The 25,242-nt window shown below is 43.0% G+C and overlaps 3 protein-coding genes across 7 annotated transcripts in view; 1 reads left to right on the forward strand and 2 right to left on the reverse strand.

Moving 5' to 3' along the window:
• The window catches only part of LOC116036869 (DISP complex protein LRCH3-like), a 33,669-nt gene extending 21,642 nt beyond the window's left edge, over window positions 1–12,027 (forward strand). For 3 of the 5 annotated variants that reach the window (XM_036001618.1, XM_036001619.1, XM_036001622.1), the window contains one exon: window positions 1,827–2,321. In XM_036001618.1, coding sequence (XP_035857511.1) covers window positions 1,827–2,027 — 201 coding nt within the window. In that variant the 3' untranslated portion in view covers window positions 2,028–2,321. Of the gene's footprint in view, window positions 1–1,826; window positions 2,322–11,761 lie in introns of those variants that run through there. The other 2 variants (XM_036001620.1, XM_036001621.1) reach the window with 2 other exon arrangements.
• Window positions 1–25,242, reverse strand: part of LOC116054954 (NACHT, LRR and PYD domains-containing protein 12-like) — a 752,812-nt gene that overhangs the window by 179,684 nt on the left and 547,886 nt on the right. The gene's annotated exons all lie outside the window — the stretch shown is intronic.
• The window catches only part of LOC116038066 (NACHT, LRR and PYD domains-containing protein 3-like), a 1,733,742-nt gene that overhangs the window by 149,968 nt on the left and 1,558,532 nt on the right, over window positions 1–25,242 (reverse strand). The gene's annotated exons all lie outside the window — the stretch shown is intronic.

Below are 25,242 nucleotides of genomic sequence, written 5' to 3' on the forward strand. Positions count from 1 at the left end.
CCTGAACAAACCCGCTATTTTTAAACAGTTTAGCCAGCTGTGTGTATTTTTGCTGCCTCCATCTTCTTTAGAAACTAAATGTGTCTTCTGGCAACAACACACCTTCCACGTTCTGTGTGTGTGTACGTTAGGTCACGGTAGTTTACTGCGGCACCGCTTGTTTAACAGTTCTGTAGAGGCTCCAGCAGAGCTTTCACCGTAGCCTACGTACACACACACATGCTGGCTCCACACACACACCAGCACACAAGTATAACCATCAGGCCACTTACCCAGGCTACGGAGAAAGCTCTGGTGGAGCCTCCACAGAACTGGAAAACAAACTCAAGTGGTCTGATGTTATACTTGTGCGCTGGTGTGTGCATTGATACGGCATAACGACCAGCCACGCTGAGGCGGGACTAAAATCGGCAATGGAAAACGGACGCGCAGTGTGTCGAGGCGAGTCGAGCGGGTACCATGAAATGGAAAAACGCCATTAGCCTTTCTCTATTTTCCGCTCTCTTTCCCCGTTTGGTAATGTGAGCCGTGAGTCTTCCCGGCGTGTGTTGGCAGCAGCGTAACGCCAGGAACTCACCGCACGCTGAATAGCGTAGGGAAGCCTAGATACTCGCCTGATCGCACGCCTGATCACACGCCTGGCTGTTCATACCAGACGCACAGGTCTCTGCACCGGTCACAGAGACAGAACTGCTCTCTGTGTGTGTCTCTGTTGGTGTATGTGTGTGTGTGTCACATACACACACACATACACACACACACCCTCAGAACGTGGAAGGTGTGTGTGTGTGTGTGTGTGTGTGTGTGTGTGTGTGTGTGTGTGTGTGATTCTCATCATGTGGCTGTTTGCCAGAAGACACATTTAGCTTCTAAAGAAGCTGGAGGCAGCAAAAAAACACAGCTGACTAAACTATTTAAAAATGGCGGGTTTGTTGGCATATCCATCTGGGAACTTTCTGTTGGAGAACTTTTGGGAAGGTGTGAAAATCCTGGTTAGCTGATTGGATAAACCATCCGTCTATCACCACCTATGTTGGTGATAGACGGGCCAAATCAACCAATCAGATGAACGAAGCTAGCTAAGTTAGTGAAGCTAGCTTTAGTTTGGCTTCACAGACACACACACACACACACACACACACACACACTGACACACGCACAGAGACACACACACTCAGACACACACACAGAGACACACACACACACACACACACTGACACAGACACAGAGACACACGCACAGACACACACACACACACGCACACACACACACACACACACACACACACACACACACACACACACACTGACACACGCACAGAGACACAGACACACACACACTCAGACACACACACACACACTCACACACTGACACAGACACAGACACACGCACAGAGACACACACACACACACAGACAGACACACACACACACACACACACACACACACACAGACAGAGACACGCACAGAGACACACACAGACACACACACACACACACACACACACGCACGGAGACACACACACACACACACACACACTCAGACACACACACACACGCACACACACTGACACAGAGACACACACACACACACACACATATACACACTGACACAGACACACGCACAGACACACACACACACACACACACACACACGTGATGAAAAACGCCCTGAGTGTGCATGTTCTGACCAGAATCTGCTGCTCCTCAACTAACAGCTTTTCTTTCTTCTCTTTCATCTTCCCGTCTTTCATGAATTCATGGATCCTTTTTTCTCCTGACCATCTCACTCCCGTTGTCCTCCGCCATGTCCATCCCACCCCTGTAGGACAGTCTGTGTTCAGTGGGGGAGGTTCTGGCGGGAGAAGGTGGCGGCCGTGTTTATGTGACGCTGGGCGCGTTGCTCTCCATGGCCCCGCCCCCGAGCAGCCCCTCCCCTCGTTTCCAGCTGGCGGGCTTCGCCCTCTTCTACCTGTCCGTCATGTCGCTGCTCTGTGCCATCTACGTGCACCTGGCGCCGCACGTCTGAACACTGAAACCTGACAACGAGACGCCAAAGAGACAGATAGGGGTGTGAAGCACACGTTTTATCACCGTACGGTGAAACGTAGTTCCTTCAGACAACCAGACCATATTTGTAGGGCTAGGTATCGGCGAAGGTTTTCCGAATTGATGCGATTCTGATTCACAAGGTCCCGAATCGATTCAGTATCGATGGTAGGAACATTTCAGCTACAAAGCCAATATATCTTGGATATAAAGGAGACCATGTTCCCTCTGACCGGCTGCATTGTTAAAGCTTTAGTGCGTAACTTTGTTATATTGTTATATTAATACCCTTGTGTGGTGTTCAGGTGTGTGGGACCCATTTTTAATGTTTGCTAAAAGAAAAATGATGCTATTTATTATTTATTCTAACTCAAGCTCACTGGCCTTAGCTCATTTTCTGTGAAGAACATAAAAAATAACTTATTTTAAACATAACATATGTACTAAACATAACTATTACATATGACTACACACAGTACACCTCCTACACATAACTATTACATATGACTACACATGGTACACCTCCTACACATAACTATTACATATGACTACACATGGTACACCTCCTACACATAACTATTACATATGACTACACACAGTACACCTCCTACACATAACTATTACATATGACTACACACAGTACACCTCCTACACATAACTATTACATATGACTACACATGGTACACCTCCTACACATAACTATTACATATGACTACACACAGTACACCTCCTACACATAACTATTACATATAACTACACACAGTACACCTCCTACACATAACTATTACATATGACTACACACAGTACACCTCCTACACATAACTATTACATATAACTACACACAGTACACCTCCTACACATAACTATTACATATGACTACACACAGTACACCTCCTACACATAACTATTACATATGACTACACACAGTACACCTCCTACACATAACTATTACATATGAGGTGTTTTTAGTGTATTTAAATGTAGGTGCTATGACACTATGTTGTCTTTCTGCACCTGCTATTCCAACACAAAGTTACATAATTATTACATTTCGAGCACTTTCACCTGTTCTAAGTTCTAAGGAATAAGCACCAATAATGATCAAAAATCTTGTTTCTATTTTTTACCTTTTTTCTAATTGAATTTCCTTATTTACTCACAAAAACCCGAAAATGGTCATATGATATGATCATGCATGTGATCTCACAGGGGTAAATGGCTAATATGAATGATAAATGATGTATATATATCATTGGTAATTGAGCTAAAGTAAACATGTGTTAAGTATTTTTACATGAATTGTTCTGGCTGTGGAACAACAACATGAACACCACACAAGGGTTAATGAACGTCCGTTACATTCAAGCCAAATGAGTTGCTAAAGCTAATTAAGGCTGCCGGCTCCACACAGCTCTCTCTGGATCTCTCGGTATGTTCAGATTGTGACCTGCCGGTAGTCTGGCTATCACCAGACCAAGCTCAATCTTTTAAGATTGAACATTACCGTACGTCCACACCTCCGCCGACTTGATCTTCTAAAGATACAGGAAGTCATTCATTTTCAATGGAAGCTGCTTCTCTCAGCTGCAAGGAGCGGAAAATCTGTCGGTGTGGCGTTTTGAGCGACCAGAGCGTCAATCAGAAAGTTGAAAGTAGGTCAACTTTATGGTAATGAGCTATGACGCGGTTCAGCGGCAACCAATCAGAATCTAGACGTCCTTCACGCTGGCTGATTCCAGAGAAACATACGATGTAAACTTTGGTTCCTACCAAAACATTAGTTCAGAGAAAAAGGAGGAGAAGCTGCACGCTGCTGCGGTTCAGCGGCTAACGAGCGAGCTAACTGCTAACAGACACCGCTGCGACCAACAACCAATACACATTCTGTCATTATATATGTCATTTATAAAAGGTTTCTAGTGTCAGTGTATTGGCCGTGCAGTGGCTGCTTGATCTTTTTCCATGATGAACATAGAATGCTGCTACGTCAGAGCGGCCAAAGCCTCAAACAGCTTCCCCGGACTTTCTGACCAGCGTCCTTGACCGGGCGGCCAGAGCTTCTTTGCCGCTCAAGTCGGCGGCGGTGTGGACGGACAGTTAGAGTCAGAGGAGTCTGCTCTGTATTTTCTGCTGCACAAGAGGCGGGACCAACGGGCATAGTTCAAATGACTGTACGCAATTGGATAGTCTTTCAACCAATCGGACCAACAATCCGGGTGACGTAGTAGCGACAGCGGCATCAACGGGTCGCTGCGCTTCGGTGGCCGCCATGTTGAATGTAAACAAGAAGCTGCTTGGTCTCTTCTCTATCGTCATCGTGTTAAACCCCCCCAATAGCGCGCCAGGTGGATAAGCCAGTTTGTGATTGGTTCCCACAGATTTGTAACGGAAGCAGGTAAACGTACAGGTCTCCAGCCTGAGCTGCTGATCGGGCTGGTTTACCCCGTCTAGCGTCCGGTGACTTTCCCGCTTAGAAACTAGAGTGAAGATAATGACCTCTTCTGAAGAGTCCATCATGTCTTTTAATCCTCCGTGTCCTCCTTGGCTACTAGCAGCTGTGTGGGGAGGGAGCGAGGGCAGGCTTGTATCATGTGGACACGCCGACAGTTCAGTTGTCATTACTTATACCCCGTTTACACGTACCTGGTTATTTTGAAAAACTGAGACATTTCCCTTCGTTTGTGCCCTTTGTTTACACGCAAACGGAGAATTCTTCTCTGAAAACGATTCTTTCTAAAAACACACACAAGGGTTAATAGAAAGGATAAATATAAAGTGGTGAGCTAAAATATAGGGGCATCTTACAGAAGATAGGCCTATGTATTGCTATTTTCACATTTGCATCGATAATATAGGGTCTTGGATCATTGAATCGATATATGGATCCAGTTCGATGTATCGTAATACGCCTAAATGTATCTCAGTGTTGACATAAGGTTCACAGCACAACATGTAAAGTGATAAAGTGATAGCACATTTATAAACCATAGTGATAGCATGAGGAAACACATAGCTCTTTAATTACACGCAGGCGTTCCCAGGCTAGATGATCTTTATATCTGATTGTTGACTCAGTCAGAACTAGTTTGTACGATGTCGGAAATCAAGTGTTTAAAGCCCAGTTTAGACCGAAGACTCAGGACGAGCGTAAAGTTTAAGGCGCTGACACACCAACGCGATAATCGGCCGTCTGACAGTCTGGCGAGGTCGGTGACTCGAGTCTGTTCGGCGTGCCGTCGTCAGTCAGAGGAGCTGTCGGCTTTAACTTGGGCCGACCTGACTTGTTGAATCGGCCAGCGGGCAGTCGGACTCACTGACCAATCTGATTGGTGGAGTGCTAACCCTTGACTAGCGAATCAGTGCACTTATGTTTAAACACTTACCGGAAATGACGAGCGGGATGAGCGTGACGAACGCCTCTCAAAATCTGACGAACATTTTTTAAACTGACCTTTGTTGACAGATTCAGCAACTGCACGGCCTATTTCTCTCTTCAAATGTTTTCAGAAACACGTTTCGGTGAACTATTTTAGTAAAATACGAGATTGTATTCTGAACGAGCCGCCATTGCGGTCGGTTTTGAAATTCGCGAGAAGCCAGACCCATGTGACGCGTTCATCCAATCAGCTGCCGGTTTTCATGTTTTGGGCGACAATACAGATTAGCGCCGCCTGCTGTTATGGAGACGTATTACGTCTCGTGCACGCGTTGAATGTACGCTCAAGTTGGCGTCACTTCAGTGTGTTCTGAGGAACTTTTTGACCGACGGGAGCCGACTGATCAGTCCGACTGGCTTTTCTGCCGACGGTCAGTCGTCGGGTTGGTGTGTCAGAGCCTTTAGTCTCCTTGCAAGTCTTCCACCAATGAGAAAACCACTTTCTGTACTTCCGTTCTGTACGTTTCAGGGTTTTTTGTAGCTGGATATCATTTGTAGCGTCTTAAAATATGAATGAGAATAGAGATAGTGAGATACTTTCTACAGCTGCATGTCTAGTAGAGATAGAACGGAGAAAACCTTTTTTATTTCTCTGATTCTCTGCTTTGTTCTAACGTCGCGCTCCCTCTCTTCAGTCTCTCTCTATCTCGCTCCACCACATACCGTGCTCACGGCGCTCGTTGAGGCTCCGTCTAAAACTGCCATTTCTACCAGCGAATGTTTGGTGTGAACTGGACCTAAGAGTTGTTGACCGAATGTCGACACTGGGAGGTAAAGTGAAAAGCTGACCGTCATAGAGAGGGGGCGACGTGGTTAGGGCTGGGTATCGCCAATGATTTCCTGAATCGATTCCTATTTGATTACATTCCCGATTCAATATCAGGTTAGGGAAATTTCAGTCCCAATCCCAGTTTATCTTGGATTGAAGAGATTCTCAGAGGACTTACTGCTGTAAATTGTACAAGCAAGACCTTCAGATATTTTATAATGCCACAGGTTCATGTTTACATTAACAACTGAGCCCCAAAAAGTTAGTTAAAGACTTTTTACTTCTACTTCCATGGTGGAAAGGCAGATATTAAAAGATTTCTGGATTTTATTAATCGATATCATCACTCAAACAAAGATCCATTTTAACTGGACAATCCTGTATTTTAACCCAGCCCTAAATAATGGAGATACCTGGGCCCATGTTCAGACCGTCTCTCCTCAAAGACATTCATAGTGTTAAACCTCAGCTGTTCACGTGGAAAGTTGTTTCACAAATTAACCCTTGTGTTGTCCTCCCGAAAGTCAGCACTTTTCACAGTTTTTCGACACATTTTTCGGTGCTTTTTTCAACATTTTTGACAGGGTTTTTTCAAACGTTTTTGTCGCTTTTTAAAACATTATTAGTGCCTTGTTGTTTGACGCTTTTTTCAAGGCTTTATTCTGCTGTTTTCGAGGCTTTCAATGCCTTTAGTTGCTTTTTTTTCAATATTTTTGGCGCTTTTGTCACTCAGACGAACATCACACACGAACCGATCTGACTCCCGAGCATTCCCAGGTCAGACGGGAAATCTCACAAAATCCCTCGAGATCAAACGTGACTTCAGAGTAAACCATCATGGCGGACGAAGAGGATGCAGTGGCGATAGTTTGTAGTTTGTTTGTAGCGATGGTCAAAGAAGTGGAGACGACGCCAGCATGGACTATACTTGCTCTACTTATCTCCGACGTCCACCGGACTTTCTGGTGCGCCGTGCCGCCGGCTGTTTTGATGTTGTTTCCCGGTGCTTTCCTCGCCGCCTCGTCACCTCTCTTTCTGATTGGCTACACGCCACAGTCCACAGGCTGCGTGCTCGTTTGTCCCCGGGGGACACCACACACGAGGAGGAATCGGGCCAAAACAATCCAACATGTTGGATATCCCCGATTGAGATGGGAGCGGTCCCGACGTCCTTCCGAGCAGACGAGAGCAGTCTTAACACACCACACACGGCAGGAACATCTGATCAGATTATTTTACCATAATCAGAGCATCCTTAAGATTGTCAGAAGGGGGGAATCAGGGCTAAAATCAGCCTAATTATCCTGCTGTGTGAACCAGGCTTTAGTCTCCTTGCAAGTCTTCCACCAATGAGACGAGATGGCGTATCATCTCCATAGAAACCACTCTCTGTATCTAGAGACTTTTGTCATTTTAGTCAACATTCTTTGACGTTTTTTTAAACATTTTAATTGTACTTACGAAGAGCGCTGCGTTGAACCATCCATGTTATTTTTGGGCAATTTTGTTGAAAGAAACCCACATTTCTGATATAGAAAACTGTGAAAAGGGGTCAGACTTGACCGGAGGACACCAGAGGGTTAAATCACTGGGTAAGGTGGGTGTCTGATCGTTGGTTTTGGGTTTGGTAGCATTTTAGCTGATCTAAATGAAGTATTGTATCAATTTATCAAATCTAAATCTTATCTATTTTAGTCTAACGATGTTCATCTTTCAATGTTTGTAATCGTTTTGTACTGATGGAAACTGATTGTTTAAATCAATTGATCCTTTAAAGTCCTAAAAACCCTGCTGTCTAAACTCCAGAGGTGTGGACTCAAAGCACGTGGACTCGGCCATTAATCTGGCTTTAGACCTGACAAAAAACTTTTAATTTAACACCAATGACTCGTGAACTCACTTGGACCTTTGCCTTCTAACTTGACATGAATTTAGATCATCCCCAAACTTTCTTAACCATCTTCAGTTTCCTGACAACAGATCATCTGAATATATTGATCAAGTTTCAGAGCAGAAGGTAAATGTTTGTTTCTTAGTGAAATTATGACTCTTTTTAGACTCAAAGCACAAAGTTTAAGACTTGGTACTTGTTGGCTTTGACTTAACTTGGACTTCACTAGGACTTGAACTTGACTAGTTCATTATTTAGGACTTGCTAGCCTTAACGTAGGGCTTGGAACTGGTCTTAATTTTGTACTTGTTGGACTTGGTCTTCATTTGGGACTTGTTGGCCTTGACTTAGGACTTGGTCTTTATTTGGGACTTGTTGGCCTTGACTTTAGGGCCTGGACTTGGTCTTTATTTGGGACTTGTTGGCCTCGTCCTGGGGCTTAGACTTTGTATTTATTTGGGACTTGTTGGACTTGACTTAGGGCTTGGACTTGGTCTTTATTTGGGACTTGTTGGCCTTGACTTAGGGCTTGGACTTGGTCTTTATTTGGGACTTGTTGGCCTTGACTTAGGGCTTGGACTTGGTCTTTATTTGGGACTTGTTGGCCTTTACTTAGGGCTTGGACTTGGTCTTTATTTGGGACTTGTTGGCCTTGACTTAGGGCTTGGACTTGGTCTTTATTTGGGACTTGTTGGTCTTGACTTAGGGCTTGGACTTGGTCTTTATTTGGGACTTGTTGGCCTTGACTTAGGGCTTGGACTTGGTCTTTATTTGGGACTTGTTGGCCTTGACTTAGGGCTTGGACTTGGTCTTTATTTGGGACTTGTTGGTCTTGACTTAGGGCTTGGACTTGGTCTTTATTTGGGACTTGTTGGCCTTGACTTAGGGCTTGGACTTGGTCTTTATTTGGGACTTGTTGGCCTTGACTTAGGGCTTGGACTTGGTCTTCATTTGGGACTTGTTGGTCTTGACTTAGGGCTTGGACTTAAAAAGGGCTTGGACAAAAAGTTAGTTAAAAGGACTTTTTACTTCTACATCCATGGTGGAAAGGCAGATATTAAAAGATACATTTCTGGATTTTATTAATCGATATCATCACTCAAACAATGATCCATTTTAACTGGACAATCCTTTATTTTAACCCAGCCATAAATAATGGAGATAACTGGGCAAAGACTTGGTCTTTATTTGGGACTTGTTAGCCTTGACTTAGGGCTTGGACTTGGTCTTTATTTGGGACTTGTTAGTCTTGACTTAGGGCTTGGACTTGGTCTTTATTTGGGACTTATTGGCCTTGATTTAGATTATCTTGACTTGATCCTTGACTCAGCACTTCCAAACCAGAACAACCCCTTTGTCCACCCCTGCTAACCTTGTGCACTTCTGCTAAACGTGCCATATATCTGTTATCTTGCTGAGGATCAGAGATGCTTGAAGCCACATAGGATCTCGTGATCTTTTAGGGGAAGTTAAAACTTGACAATCCCTCAAAGTTGAAGGTTTACCCAGAAGCTTGTTTCCTGTCTGCTGAAGCTCTGTTCCCTGTGCCTTATGTTTGCCTGAGTGTGTTGTTTTTACTGTTTGCAAAGTGGTCCAGAGCCAGTCCCCCCACCCCAACACAACCTCTGGAGACCCCCATCCCCCTGAGTTAAGGCTGTTTTATGCTTCTGCGTCAACTCCACGCCGTTGCTCCTACGGCGTTGTGACCTTTCTTCTGCAGTTCTTCTGGAGTTCTGCGTCAGGGTTGAACGCATTTCTTTGCACCGCGGTGCATTTCACCACCCTAACACTAGGGGGTGATAAGTCTGAGGTTATTTGCGTGGTATCTGCCAGTCAGTTTATGTTATGTTAGCAAGCTAACTTTAACACCCCCATGAAATGGAGCTGACACTTCGCTGCAACACAAACTAATATATTTATTCACCTCTATTCACACACACAATGAGGCATATTTTCAGTTGTGATTGAACTGTATTGTTTGAGTTAATATAAAGGCCAACTTTGACATATAGGCTAAGCATTCTGTAGCAAATAACAGTAAACCCACTATTAATTACATGATCTTAATGCAGTGTAACTACTTCAGCATGTAAATAATGCACCTAAAATACAAACGTGGGCGAGGGTGTTCAGCAATCGCTATCGAATTAACAGCCACGTGCAATTTAGCTCGCAGGTGAAGAACACAAACAACAAAAATCACCAGTTAACTTCATTTAAATTAGCAAGACCAGGCTTAAATGAACTGACAACATAAGTTATACCACTTACAGTTCTCAAGGATGTACACACACGATCTCAGCTGGCTAGTTATCCTCGTGTGTCCGCACTATTCTCCGACATGCACTCTAACAATGCAGCCCTATTTCTGATACCGTGGGGGGCAGAAATGTTGCCGTGCGGGGGGGGCACGGTCAAATCAACATAGAGGAAACACTGGCACAACTGACCACAAAGTACTGCTTGCTGGCAAAGTGCTAATTTCAAAACGTTACTGACATATAGACACAAACGGATAACTCAGTCATTGTAACCAAAATATCTCTGAGTTTATTTGCAAACTTATGTCACTAGCATGTTGCTACTCCCCACAGTAGGCTGCTGGAAACACCCACTATCAACACACAGGACCAGTTGACCAATCACAGTCCTTGCGGTCTGCGTTGCCTCGATGCAAAGTTACACATTTTTGCAGGTGCACGTCGAGCTACGGCGGAGGGCTCCGAGACGGGGGTCTGCGGGCGTACACCGTTGATTCCACACAGAAGCATAAATCAGCCTTTAGGGTTAGAAACCTGCCAAACTTTTTATAAGAGATGAAGAGTGAGGATGATGCTGGTGAAGATGTGTTTTGTAACCGACTGTGTACATCTGCTCCGTCCTGATGCTGTTGAAGAATGATTTTTCCTCTGAATAAAATGAACTGAAGCACCTCGACTCACGTTGTGTGTCTTTAACCCTCGACGGTCAAAGGGACGCTACTCTAACGGAGGAACGGAGACGTATTTATATCAGCTAAACATTACACTACTAGGGCTGCCCGCCCTGAGTCGATTACTCGACTAATTGATTGATTTGGTCTTAATCAACTTAATTTCTTTAGTCCATTGGCCATTATTTCTCCTTTCCGATGGTTCTCGATGCCCAATCCTAGACTTCACTCATCATACCCGGAAGTTTCCTCCATTATTTTTACTCTGTGGTCGTAATGTGTGTTTGCTCGATGGTGTTTTAAGCCCACAACGTTGACTTCAAGGCAGCGCTGCGACCGTCAAGGCACCTAACCCTAACTATTGCCTAATCCTAGTGCCTTCCAGGCAGCGCTGCCTGGAAGACGACGTTGGGGGCTTAAAACACCAAACACCCATGTATACGCAGCGGAGGTAAAACTAAATATCTAAAAAGATCGTAAGTGGATCTTGAGTGAAGATGTCTCGTCACTTTCTCACCTGTCTTTCCTCATCAGTTCATTTAATCATTTTCAGTTGCTGCCCCTCATTTTATCCCTTGTGTTGCCATGTTTACTTTTTATTTTGCTCATTAATTTAATTTACCAACCCACCTTTCCGTTGTTTTCTTTTGCCGCTGTGTCTTCCTCTGTGGTGTATGTCTCTGTAGAGTCAGTTGTGTCTTCCTCTGCACATCCTGGAGGAGCGAGGGCTCCCCCAGGTGGCCGGCACCGTCAGTGCCCTGCTGGACCTGGCCCCGCCCCGAAACTCCGTCACCACGCCGACAACGCCTGGACCCCCCGCCAGCATGTAGACGTCAACACCGCCGCCACCGCACACGCTCAGTCTGCCTCCTGTCCGTCTGTTTCAAAGTCTTTAGGGGGGAGGGGGGAACTAGTTCAGGCTCGAAGGGAAATGGCTACGGTGACAAGAGTTAAGTTTAGGCACCAAAACGATTGGTTAAAGGTGCCGTAGGGAGGATTGTGAAGATCCAGGACTTAGCCAAAACATTTGAACATCGACAACTTCTCAGTCCCTCCCCCCCTTTCTGCTAAAGCCCAAAACGGTCTCCTAAGCCCCTCCCCCCACAAGGGAGAATGAATGCGTGTGCATGAGCAGTGATTGACACGCAGTCAGACACCCCCGCTGGCCCTGATTGGTGCATCTGAACAGTTAGACACTCCCCTTGGCCCTGATTGGTGCATCTGAACAGGGAGCGGTGGATTTTTGTAAATCTCTCTCCAGGCTGTAGGTGGAGCCAGAGGAGCTGGATTTATTTTAATGACCTGCTTCCTGTAGTTCTACTAGAACATAGGGTCAGTTTCAGCAGATATGACAGAAAGTTAGTTTTATAAGTCTTACCTACTGCATCTTTAAGTTTGGGGAAAAGATCGTGGTTAGGGTTAAAACCCTCCTGAGGAACCAACCTGCCTGGCTGAAAGTATTAAAAATATATTATGTTAGACTACAGTTTACGAGATTTAGCACCATTTTGCGTAACTTGCGGCCGTAGCTAGGTGGAGCTGTGTTAACATTCTGAATTTCATTTTAATAATTATTTAAATTTGTTTAAATTCTGCGGAAACGTCTGCGTGTGCAGATTCCGTGTGGCGCTGACATCCGACCGTGTTCGTCTCGTTTCAAGTTAAGTTGCACCGACGTGTAAAAACTAGAGCTGGGTAACGTTCAGATAATATCAATACTGATACCAACACCGTGACTTAGATACCGGTTCCTGAACAATACTTCTGTCGTTGCCAATTTAATAAAACAAAAAGAAATGACAACATTACACATTACGGCACAAATCTTTGTAGTTATATCCATCTCCGACTACGTGACACTACGTATAGATACTTCATACTATTCTACTATACTATAATACTATACTACTATTCTGTCAGTGCCTAAAAAGTATTGAATTCGGTACCCAGTCCTAGATGCACCTACGGCCAGAAGTTACGCAAAATTTCGCTAAATCTCGGCTAATATAACAATATATTTTTAATTCTTTCACCGTTTGTTCCTCTGGAGTGTTTTAATCCAAACCACCATTTTTCCCCCTAAATTTAACGAGTCGTTTTGGTGCCTAGACTTAACTGTTGTCGCCTTAACGTTAGCTGTATCCCTTCTAGCGTTAACGGGAGAAACTCCAGCAGCTGGAGAGGAAACTTTTTCAGATAAAAAGTGACCCAGAGCAGCAGCAGGTCTGGTCTGATGCAGAGACAACAACATCAACACTGTCTTCAACTTTAGGGGTTCCCCAAACTAAAGAAGTCAGTTTCTTTTCATAGCACAGTTTTACAAAAACCAACGTGCTTTAAGGGCCGATCACACTGAGAACCTTAACTAGACAATAACCCTTATGCAGTGTTGTAGGTTCAGATGGATTGTGATTGGCTGTCAACAGGGTTTAAAATTAGCACCATCCGCTGGCCGAATGCTGGCAAAACATGCAAGATACAAAAGGCTACAACACAAATACAAAGGCTACAACACAAATACAAACGCTACAACACAAATACAAAGGCTACAACACAAATACAAACGCTACAACACAAATACAAAAGGCTACAACACAAATACAAAGGCTACAACACAAATACAAAGGCTACAACACAAATACAAACGCTACAACACAAATACAAAGGCTACAACACAAATACAAACGCTACAACACAAATACAAACGCTACAACACAAATACAAAGGCTACAACACAAATACAAAAGGCTACAACACAAATACAAACGCTACAACACAAATACAAACGCTACAACACAAATACAAACGCTACAACACAAATACAAAAGGCTACAACACAAATACAAAAGGCTACAACACAAATACAAACGCTACAACACAAATACAAAGGCTACAACACAAATACAAAAGGCTACAACACAAATACAAACGCTACAACACAAATACAAAAGGCTACAACACAAATACAAACGCTACAACACAAACACAAACGCTACAACACAAATACAAAAGGCTACAACACAAATACAAACGCTACAACGGAAATGAGCGACAACTTTTTGCATTTCTGTTGAAGTGTCTCAGCCACCGTACTTTACAAAAAGTACAGAAATTAACTAATGACACAACGACAAAAACACAGAAAGTGCAGTTGTTTGACACAGAAAAGCCTGAAATGCTGTAACGCAGCGTTTTTTTCTGCTGACACACCGAGCCGATAATCGGCCGTCTGACCATCTGGTGAGGTCGGTAACTCGAGTCTGTTCAGTGTGTTCCGTGCCGTCGGCCTTCATTTTGGCCGATTTGACATGTATGATCGGCCAGCGGGCAGTCAGACTCACTGACCAATCTGATTGGTGGAGTGCTAACCCTTGACTAGTGAATCCGTGCACTTACGTTACAACACTTACCGGAAATGACGAGCGGGATGAGCGTGACGAACGCCTCTCAAAATCTGACGAAAATCTTTCAAACTGACCTTTGTTGACAGATTCAGCAGCTGCACGGCCTATTTCTCTCTTCAAATGTAAAAAAGTAAAATATGAGCTTGTATTCTGAACGAGCTGCCATTATGGTCGGTTTTGAAATTTCCTGAGAAACCAGACCCACGTGACACATTCGTCCAATCAGCTGCCGGTTTTCATTTTCTGGGAAACAATACAGAGTAGCGCCGCCTGCTGCTATGGAGACGTATTACGTTTCGTGCACGCGCAGAATAGACTGATCAGTCCGACTGGCTTTACTGCCGACGGTCGGCCGTCTGGTTGGTGTGTAACCTCTCTTACCGGCAATTTCCACTGGATGCGTAACGCCTGTGGAGTCATTAGGTTTCCATTAAAGTCAGTGTGTGTATTTCCACTGACTGCAGAACGTCTGCGTCCCGACTCCGTCCCAGCTCCGGCGGTCCCAGCCCTCCGGAGCAGATACCAGAGCTTCTATTGTTGCCGGACGCCGGAGAGCTCCGCAGCAACTCAGCACACGGTGGATAGTGGGGACAGGAAGTCCAGCACAGAAACAAAATAAAAATCTGGTTAATTTTCAAAATAAAATCCAGCGTGCTCACGGCGGATCATATTTCCTGCACTACACCTTGAAAACACAGCTCAGAGTAGTTTCCCCTCTACTCCTCTGGATGGAAACTAACTGCTGGTGGTTTTGTGGTTCTGTTCTACGTGAATTCGTGAGATCTCGTGGGTCCTCGTGACTACAGCTGTCAGTCATGGCCGCAGCCGTGCCGCAGCGCAGCCGGTCCGCAGACGTTCTGCATCCTGTGGAAATTGCCGGTTAGACTTGTAAGTCTGAACATCTGCGTTACACTTTAAACTTTATTTATTAATTAGAGTTATGGATGAGTGGACAGTAACCATAAATATAAATTAATAAGCTCAGTAAATATTATACATTTGAGTTGTTTTAGACTTCAGATGGAAAAAAATACTATAAAATAAAGTTTTCAAATATGGCACTAACCCCCCAAATATTCAGTATTACGGAAGATGATTAGTGCCACATGGGAAACATTTGTTAGACTTCAGAATCAAGAGATTTTCTTTAGAAGTTGAGAATTTAAATGTGGCACTAATCATCTTCCATACAGTAGAAACTCAAAGGTTGCATGATTAAATCAAACGGCCCTTTTTAATGTTGAGTAAATAAAGTCTCTACAGGCTCAGACGAAGACCGAAGCTCCCGCTGTGATTGGGCCAGGACGAGCTGTTGCATTCTGGGATATTTTTTATGTTGAAAAGGTGACCTTCTCCGAATCTGACACTAAAACACTACAGCTTCTGTCTTTATTAAAAACACGTGTACAAATATACTCTGTAAATATATATATATATACATAAATATATATACACACGTGTGTCTGTGTGTGTGTGAGTGTGTGTGTGTGTGTGTGTGTGTCTCTGTCTGTGTGCGTGTGTGTGTGTCTGTGTGTGTGTGTGTGTGTGTGTGTGTGTGTGTGTCTGTGTGTGTCTGTGTGTGTGTGTGTGTGTGTGTGTGTGTGTCTGTGTGTGTGTGTGTGTGTGTGTGTGTCTGTGTGTGTGTGTGTGTGTCTGTGTGTGTGTGTGTGTGTGTGTGTCTGTGTGTGTGTGTGTGTGTGNTATGGAACTGGTCACCACACAACATGTGACCACTGAACTGCATTCAGAAACAGCATCTCTGAGCCGGTGATGACGTCATGGCGCCCTCTGATGACATCATCAGGAAGTACAAGCAGAGCGCCACCAAACATTCACACATTAAAACATGTTTACAGATTTTATTAGTTTCATTTCTATGTTCTTATCTTACACACTCACCCCACTTTTTAAATTACATTTTATGTATTTATTTGGTAATACATAATCAATAAACACTTATTGTTTTTTAACACAATGTATTATTTACTTTAGTATATATTTGTAAGAATGACAGATACCCCCATGTAGTGTGTGTGTTATGTCAGTGAATATAAACGTACCATATTATAGTTATTTGGAGATAACGTTACTGTTATTGTGATTTAGTATTCTATTATATGTTTAAGTATAATATATATTATAAGTATATTGTTCCAACTAGTGCAGTGAGCCGTCTGAATGAATGGTGGAGTAAACGGTCTGATGGTTTTTAAATGAATTGAGGACAGACATCTTTAACCACCCTGGAGTCTGTGTGAACTCTCAACACACCATCCTCTGTTGAACCAATCAGTGCTCTGTTACCAGTCTACTTATGTCCTGTCTTCTGCTGTCTGTCCTGTCCCTGGTCTGTCTTAAAGGCTCTACTTTAAGTAGTAACTGCACTTCATGTATACTCTATAACAGGGGTCACCAACACGGTGCCCGAGGCCACCAGGTAGCCCCCAAGGACCACATGAGGAGCCCTCAGGCCTGTTCTAAAAATTAAAATTGAATGTTGATATTATCTGTTTCCCACCTTGTTAAGTCATTGTTGATAGTTATTGTGAGAAATCATTAACGTAATCAGTGTCTTCACATAGATGATCATTAATCATTAATAATCATATATAACTAAAGGCAAACTGAGCAAATTAGTTATTTCAGAAGAGCGTATCAAACTGGTAGCCCTTCGTATGACTCAGTACCCATGAAGTAGCTCTCAGTTTCTAAAAGGTTGGTGACCCCTGCTCTATAATGTGTGTGCACTAAATGTAGCCTGTCTCGAATGCCATTTTTATATAATGTAATTTTTATATATTTTAAATGTGTAACACCACTTGATCCACTTCACTATATACATCGTATATGGTTGAAATGACAATAAAACCCACTTTAATTGACTTGACATACTTTAGATTTAAAAACAACTCCATTACATGTGTTATTACAGGTTAACTGTCAGTCTGTGTGTTATTATATTAAGTAATGCTGAGCCTCTCTGGGCGGTTCCTCTTGTTTCCTCTTCCTCTGTTTTACTTTCACTTTCCAGAGTTAGTGACGCAGTTTTATCTCTCCGTGTGAAGCTCCAGCTGAAGGTAATTTAACTCTAATGTCTGTAATGTTTTAATATATATATATATATATATATATATATATATATATATATATATATATATATATATATATATATATAGTGTGTAATGTTTGACTGGTGAACTCCAGCTGTGGTTAGTTTAGTTTAAGAGCAGAAAGCTGCAGAGAAACCAACTCAACTGGACTTGTGATGATTACAACTGGCGTCTTCACAAAGATCGGACGCCGTGTTGTTGTGTGGGTACCTGGGAGTGTTTCTGTCTCATAGATCCTTTATTTCTGTCTTATAGATCCTTTATTTCTGTCTCATAGATCCTTTATTTCTGTCTTATAGATCCTTTATTTCTGTCTTATATATCCTTTATTTCTGTCTTATAGATCCTTTATTTCTGTCTTATAGATCCTTTATTTCTGTCTTATAGATCCTTTATTTCTGTCTTATAGATCCTTTATTTCTGTCTTATAGATCCTTTATTTCTGTCTTATAGATCCTTTATTTCTGTCTTATAGATCCTTTATTTCTGTCTTATAGATCCATTATTTCTGTCTGATAGATCCTTTATTTCTTATGATAAACACATCGGACATTTCCAGCTGCGTTTTGCAGCAAAATCACCTCAGGAGAGGAGCGCTTGTTTTCCCTGTCTGTACCGCGGGGAGGGGGAGGGGAGTTTAAAATATACTTTAATTTAAACTCTTTAAACATCATCTGGCACCGTTTAAATTCCATTTTGTTTCAGAGAAAGTTAAACATAATGAAAGTGTTTGGACTCATTTCTAAAGGCGGAAAGACAAAGTTTCAAAGATGGGGGGGGTCCGAGCCTTTCTCCTGCTGTCAGAAAACACACCGTCGTCTCCACCAGCTTAAAGTCAGACACAACAGGACTCTACTGTTTCCTCTGGGACCTTTCACAATAAAATGTAGAGACCTAAATGCCTCTGTTACTGTTGTAGTGATGGGTGGAGGAGGTGGAGTAGTGTCTCAATGTCCATTATTTTACAGTCTACACAGGACAGAAAGGCGAGACTGATTGTTATATTGGAGTCTTGTCTCCATTAGAGGACAGAAAGATGACATTAGTCCTGGAGTCTTGTCTCCATTAGAGGACAGAAAGATGACATTAGTCCTGGAGTCTTGTCTCCATTAGAGGACAGAAAGATGACATTAGTCCTGGAGTCTTTCCAATGTTCCTGTTCTCCCAGAAAGAGAATGAATGACAGAGCAGGATGAGCAGAGAGCAGAAATCATTCAGTGAAGAGATTCAGACTTTATTTTCTGCTTGATAGCTTCTAGTTTCTCCAGCAGCTTCTGTTTCTGGAGATTAAAAAGTGGTCTTCCTCTCTTTCTAACAGGACCCATCAGAGACCAGATCCTGCTGAACCTGAACCTGAACCTGAACCTGAACCCAGCTGTGTGCCATGAAGACACCACTACTTTAAAAAAGAAGGCGACCTGTAACAGGCCAATTAAAATGGAAGAGAGTAGAAGGAAGAGGTTAATACAGAAGGAAAGGGAGGAACATATAGAAATAAAGAGGAGAAGACAGAGGTGAGTTGTTGTGAAACCTCCAACAAACTAGAAGTAGTGTTGTCTCATTGGGTGTGTGGTCTTCTTGTAGAGGGTCTCTGTGTTTCCAGCCCACTGTAGCCTGTCATCCAGGTGCACTCTGGGATATCTATGGTCCTGTTTTCACCTGGTATTAAGATCTGATCTGAGTGATCAGCTCACAAGTGGACAGCTTTAAGTAGAGGTGTGAATCATTGAGATCTGATCACTCAGAGCACATTCTGAGGTGGTCTGACCCTCTCTTATATCCCCGTCTGTCTGCTGCTCTGTTCCCCGCTGGTACCTGGGAAAGGCAGCCACCGATTTACAATAACCTTTATTATTAGTTTCATAAAAATGTCCCCAAATTCACCAAAATGTATTACTACCAACCTTCCTGCTTTTATGTCTCCTTTTGTTATTTGTTAGTATCTCATTGCCAGATCGCCACAGCGCTGAGTAAGCAGGCAAACTAAGGTGGTATAAATGGTTTCATTTACTTTATAACATCAGCAACAAAACTAGGGCTGCAGCTATGGATTATTTTAGTAATCGAGTATTAGACCGATTATTCCATCGATTAATCGAGTAATCAGATAAGAAATACTTTTGTTTAATTGAAGAGCAATAATATACAATAGTTTGGCTTAATTTTCGGAAAAAGCTACATTTTCATTGCCTAAATTGCTTACAATATCATCTCTCAAAAAACTAAACATTGAGTGCATTTAAGTGCCATATTACAATGTTTTTAAAGAAAACATTTTCTCAAATGCAATATCAACCTCAAACTAAGGCACACGTTAAACATACATAAACATGACCTTAAGTTTCAACCTGAGACTGATCTGTAAATACACTGTAAAAAAGTACAAACCAATTTAGTTATGTCCACTTATTTGTTATTTTTAACTCAACGAGCTTATACAAGTTGTGGAGTTGTGAATTACCTTAAGTTTCAACCTGAGACTGATCTGTTAATAGGCCTACAAGTATGTATTTGTTAAACTCAACCTGTTTTCATTTATATATTTGATTACAATGTCATACAGCTCTGTACACGTATGCTAGTGTTCAGAGTTTTCATTTTAACTACGTTTGAACTGATTCCAAACTTTGGAAGTTCAAAAATTAACATTGCTGAAAGAGGGCAAAATTTCTGCATCGGCTTTGAATTTGGAAACGCCTCGTGTATGTTTTGATGTTGCAAACAATTTGAGGTTGTTACCAAAGTTTAATGAAAGTGATGTGGAGACGCAGACCGTGGAGCTCACCGCCAGTGTTTTAGTTTGACTGTTAAAAAATGTTTAGATAATTAAAAGGTATTTATTTAGAAGCGGGCTGGCTGCTAGTTAGCTAACGCTAGCATGCTATTCCACCAAGTTTCCATGCTACATAAATAAGCCAGACAGAGTTGTCCCTCATCTGGCGATAGAAACCCTGCTTTTCCCGTTCTGTTAGCTCAGAGCTCCACAGCCTAAGTCCACAGGTACTAATTAGTTTTGCACCAAATGTATCGTCAAGAGTGTTGTGAAAGTCGAGGTGCAGATTGGCCACTTTGTGATGCGAGAGAGCACATATGTGAAGTTGCAGTGACAGATTCCAGAGGTTGTAATCACTGAGTTGTGGTTGTGATGGAAAATGAAAAAAGTATACGAGTAAATGTTGCATTATAAGTTTGCAGCTGTCATTGTGTTCATGTAAATATCAATCTACACATTTGTGAATATTTTTTCTGTAACTTCACATTCAGAATACAGGTGTGTGAACATTTTCTACAAGTGCAAATTTCAACTTACAAGTTCAGATTTTTTTTAAATATTTTTTTTTTTTTCTTTGTATGACTTCAAATTCAGATCACATGTGTGTGAATATTTTTTACAAGTGCAAATTTTATTTTTACAAGTGCAAATTAAATTTTTACAAGTGCATATTTTAACATACAAGTTCAGATTTTTTGTTCTGCAAGTTCTCACATTGTATTCTACAAGCTCTCCCTTTTTGCACCATATTTACCTTCATAGTTGAGGCTGAGTCATCTACAATCTGCTCGTTCATTTCACAAATAAGGCGAGCTGGGGGTTTCACATGTCTACCTGCCCTAGCGAAAATTGGCGGTGGCTGTGTGCACACTACATCAGCTTGTGTAAATGCACCTGGTTGTGTGTCAGTAGCATCAGGGGAGGGGAGTGTCTTGTCAGCTGCACGGTCAGGGGAGAGGACTTGAACTACTGCTGAGGGCGGGGAGGGTGCGTCCTGGCATGCCACACCTTCAGCGGAGAACTCGGGAGAACGCAACTGTGCAGCATAAACTGATGAACCTGAGACATTAAACCTTCACACACAGCATTTGGGGCTACAGCCACTTCACTCTCTGAGGGCAGAGCACTTACAGCCACAACTGGATGACCATCAAACATGTTGGCAGCAGCATCACCATCACTCGCATCATCCATTTGCATCAGCCAGTTAATTGTCTTTGTCTCACTGTCCTGTACATCTGTGGGGACCACAAGGTCAGACTAGTCACTACCAGCAACAGATGGGCCACTTGACTCCAAGGCATCTTCACCCCCAGCAGGGAGAAAACTCACAGGAAGCAGAAGGTTTCTGTGAACAATTTTTTCCCTAGATGTCACAGGATCTCTGATGTGATACACATTGATTTCAGGTTTGACAGACACCACTTCATAAACTGTGGATTCCCATCTGTCTGCGATTTTCCTCTTCCCTCTTTCACCACGATTCGCAAGCAAGACTGTCTCCAAAAGTGACGGGCGACCCCTTTGCTTTGTGGTCGTAGTACCTTGCCTGATGAGCCTGCTCCATTCGACTGTTTTGTCGGGCAATACATCAGCATCAGACAGGTTGTGTTTCAAGCGAGTAACAAACTCACAGTGGTCCACGACAGCATCGTTGGGGAGGGCATTCTGAAATACAACATCAATAGGCAGGCGCGGGATCCTCCCAAACATCAGAAAGAAGGGTGCAAAACCCGTTGTCTCGTGCTCAGTACAGTTGTAACAGAATGTCAGCATCTGCAGCATTTGTGGCCACCTGGCTTTTGACTGGGGAGGCAGGGCACGTATCATGTTGCCAAGAGTCCTATTGTACTGCTCAACAACTCCGTTCCCCATAGGATGGTACGGGGTTGTATGTGATTTCTGGATGCCAGCCATCTCCAGAAGCTCTTTAATGAGATGACTCTCAAAATTGGCTCCTTGGTCCGAATGTATGCGTTTTGGGAACCCATACACGCAGAAAAAGTCATTCCATAGGCGACGGGCAACCTGCTTTGTAGACTGATTTTTACATGGGAAGGCGTGGGACAGCTTAGAGAAGTGATCTGTCACAACTAAAACATCCACACACTTCTTGTCAGTCTGCTCAGCAGTCCAAAAATCGATGCAGACTAGTTCCATAGGTTCAGATGTGCAAATGCTCTCCAGAGGGGCACGGTCATGTGGTTCTGGGGTCTTGTTCTGTCCATCATTCCACCCTTCTGTAACAAGGCATAAGGTTCAGTTAAGAGACGGTGGCCCATGCATTACTGAACAAATGGCTCTCTGCTAAGTGCATTGGCAACCACATTCTTCGGGCCGGGTATATAGTTAAGGTCAAAACTGTATGCTGCGAGCTTTGAAACCCATCTCTATTCGCATTCATCTAACCTTGGCTTAGTCAGTATGTATGTTAATGGGTAATTATCTGTCCAGACTGAAAAACATCTCCCTTTAAGCCAATGGCTAAATTTGTCACAGATCGCCCATTTAAGAGCAAGAAACTCCAGCCAATATGCTGGATAGTTCAGCTGGGAATGTGAGAGTGTCTTACTGGCAAACGCCACTGGTCTGGCAATTTTCCCATCAGGTGGCAACTGTGAGAGGACTGCTCCTAGGCCATCAAAGGAGGCGTCAACTGCAAGGATGAATGGTGCAGTGAAGTCAGGGTGGGCTAATGTGACACTGTGCACCAGCTCATGTTTCAAGGTCTGGAATGCTGCTCTACATTCGTCAGTCCAGTCAGTCGGAGACAGTCTCACAGAGCTTTTCTTAAATCTGGGTTTGCGGCTTCTCCCTCTATCCTTTGTTGTGGCAGGCTCAGTCACAAGGTTGAACAGTGGCTTAGCTTTAGCAGAACAGCCCTCAATGAAATGATGGTGGTAAAGAACCATTCCTAAAAAGGACCGGATCTTTCTTGCACACGGTGTTTCCCTATCGGACTCCATCAGGTCAGCCTCTTGCACATCATTTATAGCCTGCACTTTACTTGGATCTGTCTTAACACCATCTTCACATATGATGTGTCCCAGAAACTTGACAGACCGGCGAAGAAAGTGGCACTTTTTAGGCGAGAGCTTCAAATTGTTGGTAGCAAGACATGAGAAAACCATCTGCAAATGCTCAAGTGTAACCTGTTCAGACGGAGCGTAGACCATCAGATCATCCAGGTAGCACAACAGGCTTGTGAAGTTCTGATCGCCAAAGATGGACATCATCATTCGCATGAAAGTGGCAGGACTATTTGTCAGGCCCTGAGGCATCCTGTTATATTCATGCAGGCCAAATGGGGAGGAGAATGCAGTGAATTTTTTTGTCATCCTTGTGCAGTCCAACATTGTAAAAGCCTGAAGTGAGATCCATTGTGGAAAAGAACACATTGCCACCAAGTGAAGCAAGGACGTCCGTCTGATGAGGCAGCGGATGTGCATCTTTCACGGTTCTTGCGTTCAACCATCTGAAGTCGTTGCAGATGCGGAGATCACCGTTTGGCTTGACAACAAGGCAGCTTTATTTGTATAGCACATTTCAGCAACAGGGCAATTCAAAGTGCTTTACATGAAAACAGAATAAAAAATTTAAAACAGTTAAAATACAAGAATAAAAGTTACAGTGCAGTATAAGAAATGAAACATTAAAGAGCAATTAAAACAGTTAAATATATAAAAGCAGATAAAATAGGAATTTCTCTTTATAAGCTTATATAGAAAGAAAGGCAACATCAAATAGATAAGTCTTCAGCCTTGATTTAAAAGAACTGAGAGTTGCGGCAGACCTGCAGTTTTCTGGGAGTTTGTTCCAGATATGTGGAGCATAGAAACTAAACGCTGCTTCCCCCTGTTTAGTTCTGACTCTAGGGACAACAAGCAGACCTGTCCCAGACGACCTGAGAGGTCTGGGTGGGTCATACTGTACTAGCAGATCAGAAATGTATTTAGGCCCTAAACCGTTTAGTGATTTATAAACCAACAAAAGTATTTTGAAATCAATTCTTTGAGGCACTGGAAGCCAGTGTAGAGACTTCAGTACTGGAGTGATGTGATCCACTTTCTTGGTCTTAGTGAGGACTCGAGCAGCAGCGTTCTGAATCAGCTGCAGCTGTCTGAGTGATTTTTTAGGGAGACCTGTAAAGACTCCGTTACAGTAGTCTAGTCTACTGAAGATAAAAGCATGGATAAGTTTTTCCAAGTCCTGCTGAGACATAAGTCCTTTAACCCTTGATATATTTTTAAGGTGGTAATAGGCTGACCTTGTAATTGTCTTAATATGGCTGTTAAAATTCAGGTCTGAGTCCATGACTACACCAAGATTTCTGGCTTTGTCTGTTGTTTTTAACATTATCGTTTGAAGCTGAGTGCTGACTTTCAATCGTTCCTCTTTTGCTCCAAAAACAACCACCTCAGTTTTTTCTTCATTTAATTTAAGAAAGTTCTGGCACATCCAGTCGTTAATTTTCTCAAGGCACTTAGTCAGTTGTTGTATTGGACTATAGTCCCCTGGCGATAAGGTTATATACAGTTGTGTGTCATCCGCATAACTGTGGTAGCTTATTTTGTTGTTTTCCATAATTTGAGCCAGTGGAAGCATGTAGATGTTAAACAGGAGAGGCCCCAGAACGGAGCCTTGGGGAACTCCGCACGTCATATTTGTATGCTCAGATGTATAATTCTCTATCAACACAAAGTAGTCCCTATTCTTTAAATAAGACTCAAACCACTTTAGTACTGAGCCCGAAATGCCAACCCAATTTTCCAATCGGTCTAGTAATATGTCATGGTCGACCGTATCAAATGCAGCACTGAGATCAAGTAGTACCAAGACTGAAATTTTGCCACTATCTGTGTTTAAGTGGATGTCATTAA

This window comes from Sander lucioperca, chromosome 5 (genome assembly GCF_008315115.2).
Source record: "Sander lucioperca isolate FBNREF2018 chromosome 5, SLUC_FBN_1.2, whole genome shotgun sequence".
In the NCBI taxonomy this organism is placed as follows: domain Eukaryota; kingdom Metazoa; phylum Chordata; class Actinopteri; order Perciformes; family Percidae; genus Sander; species Sander lucioperca.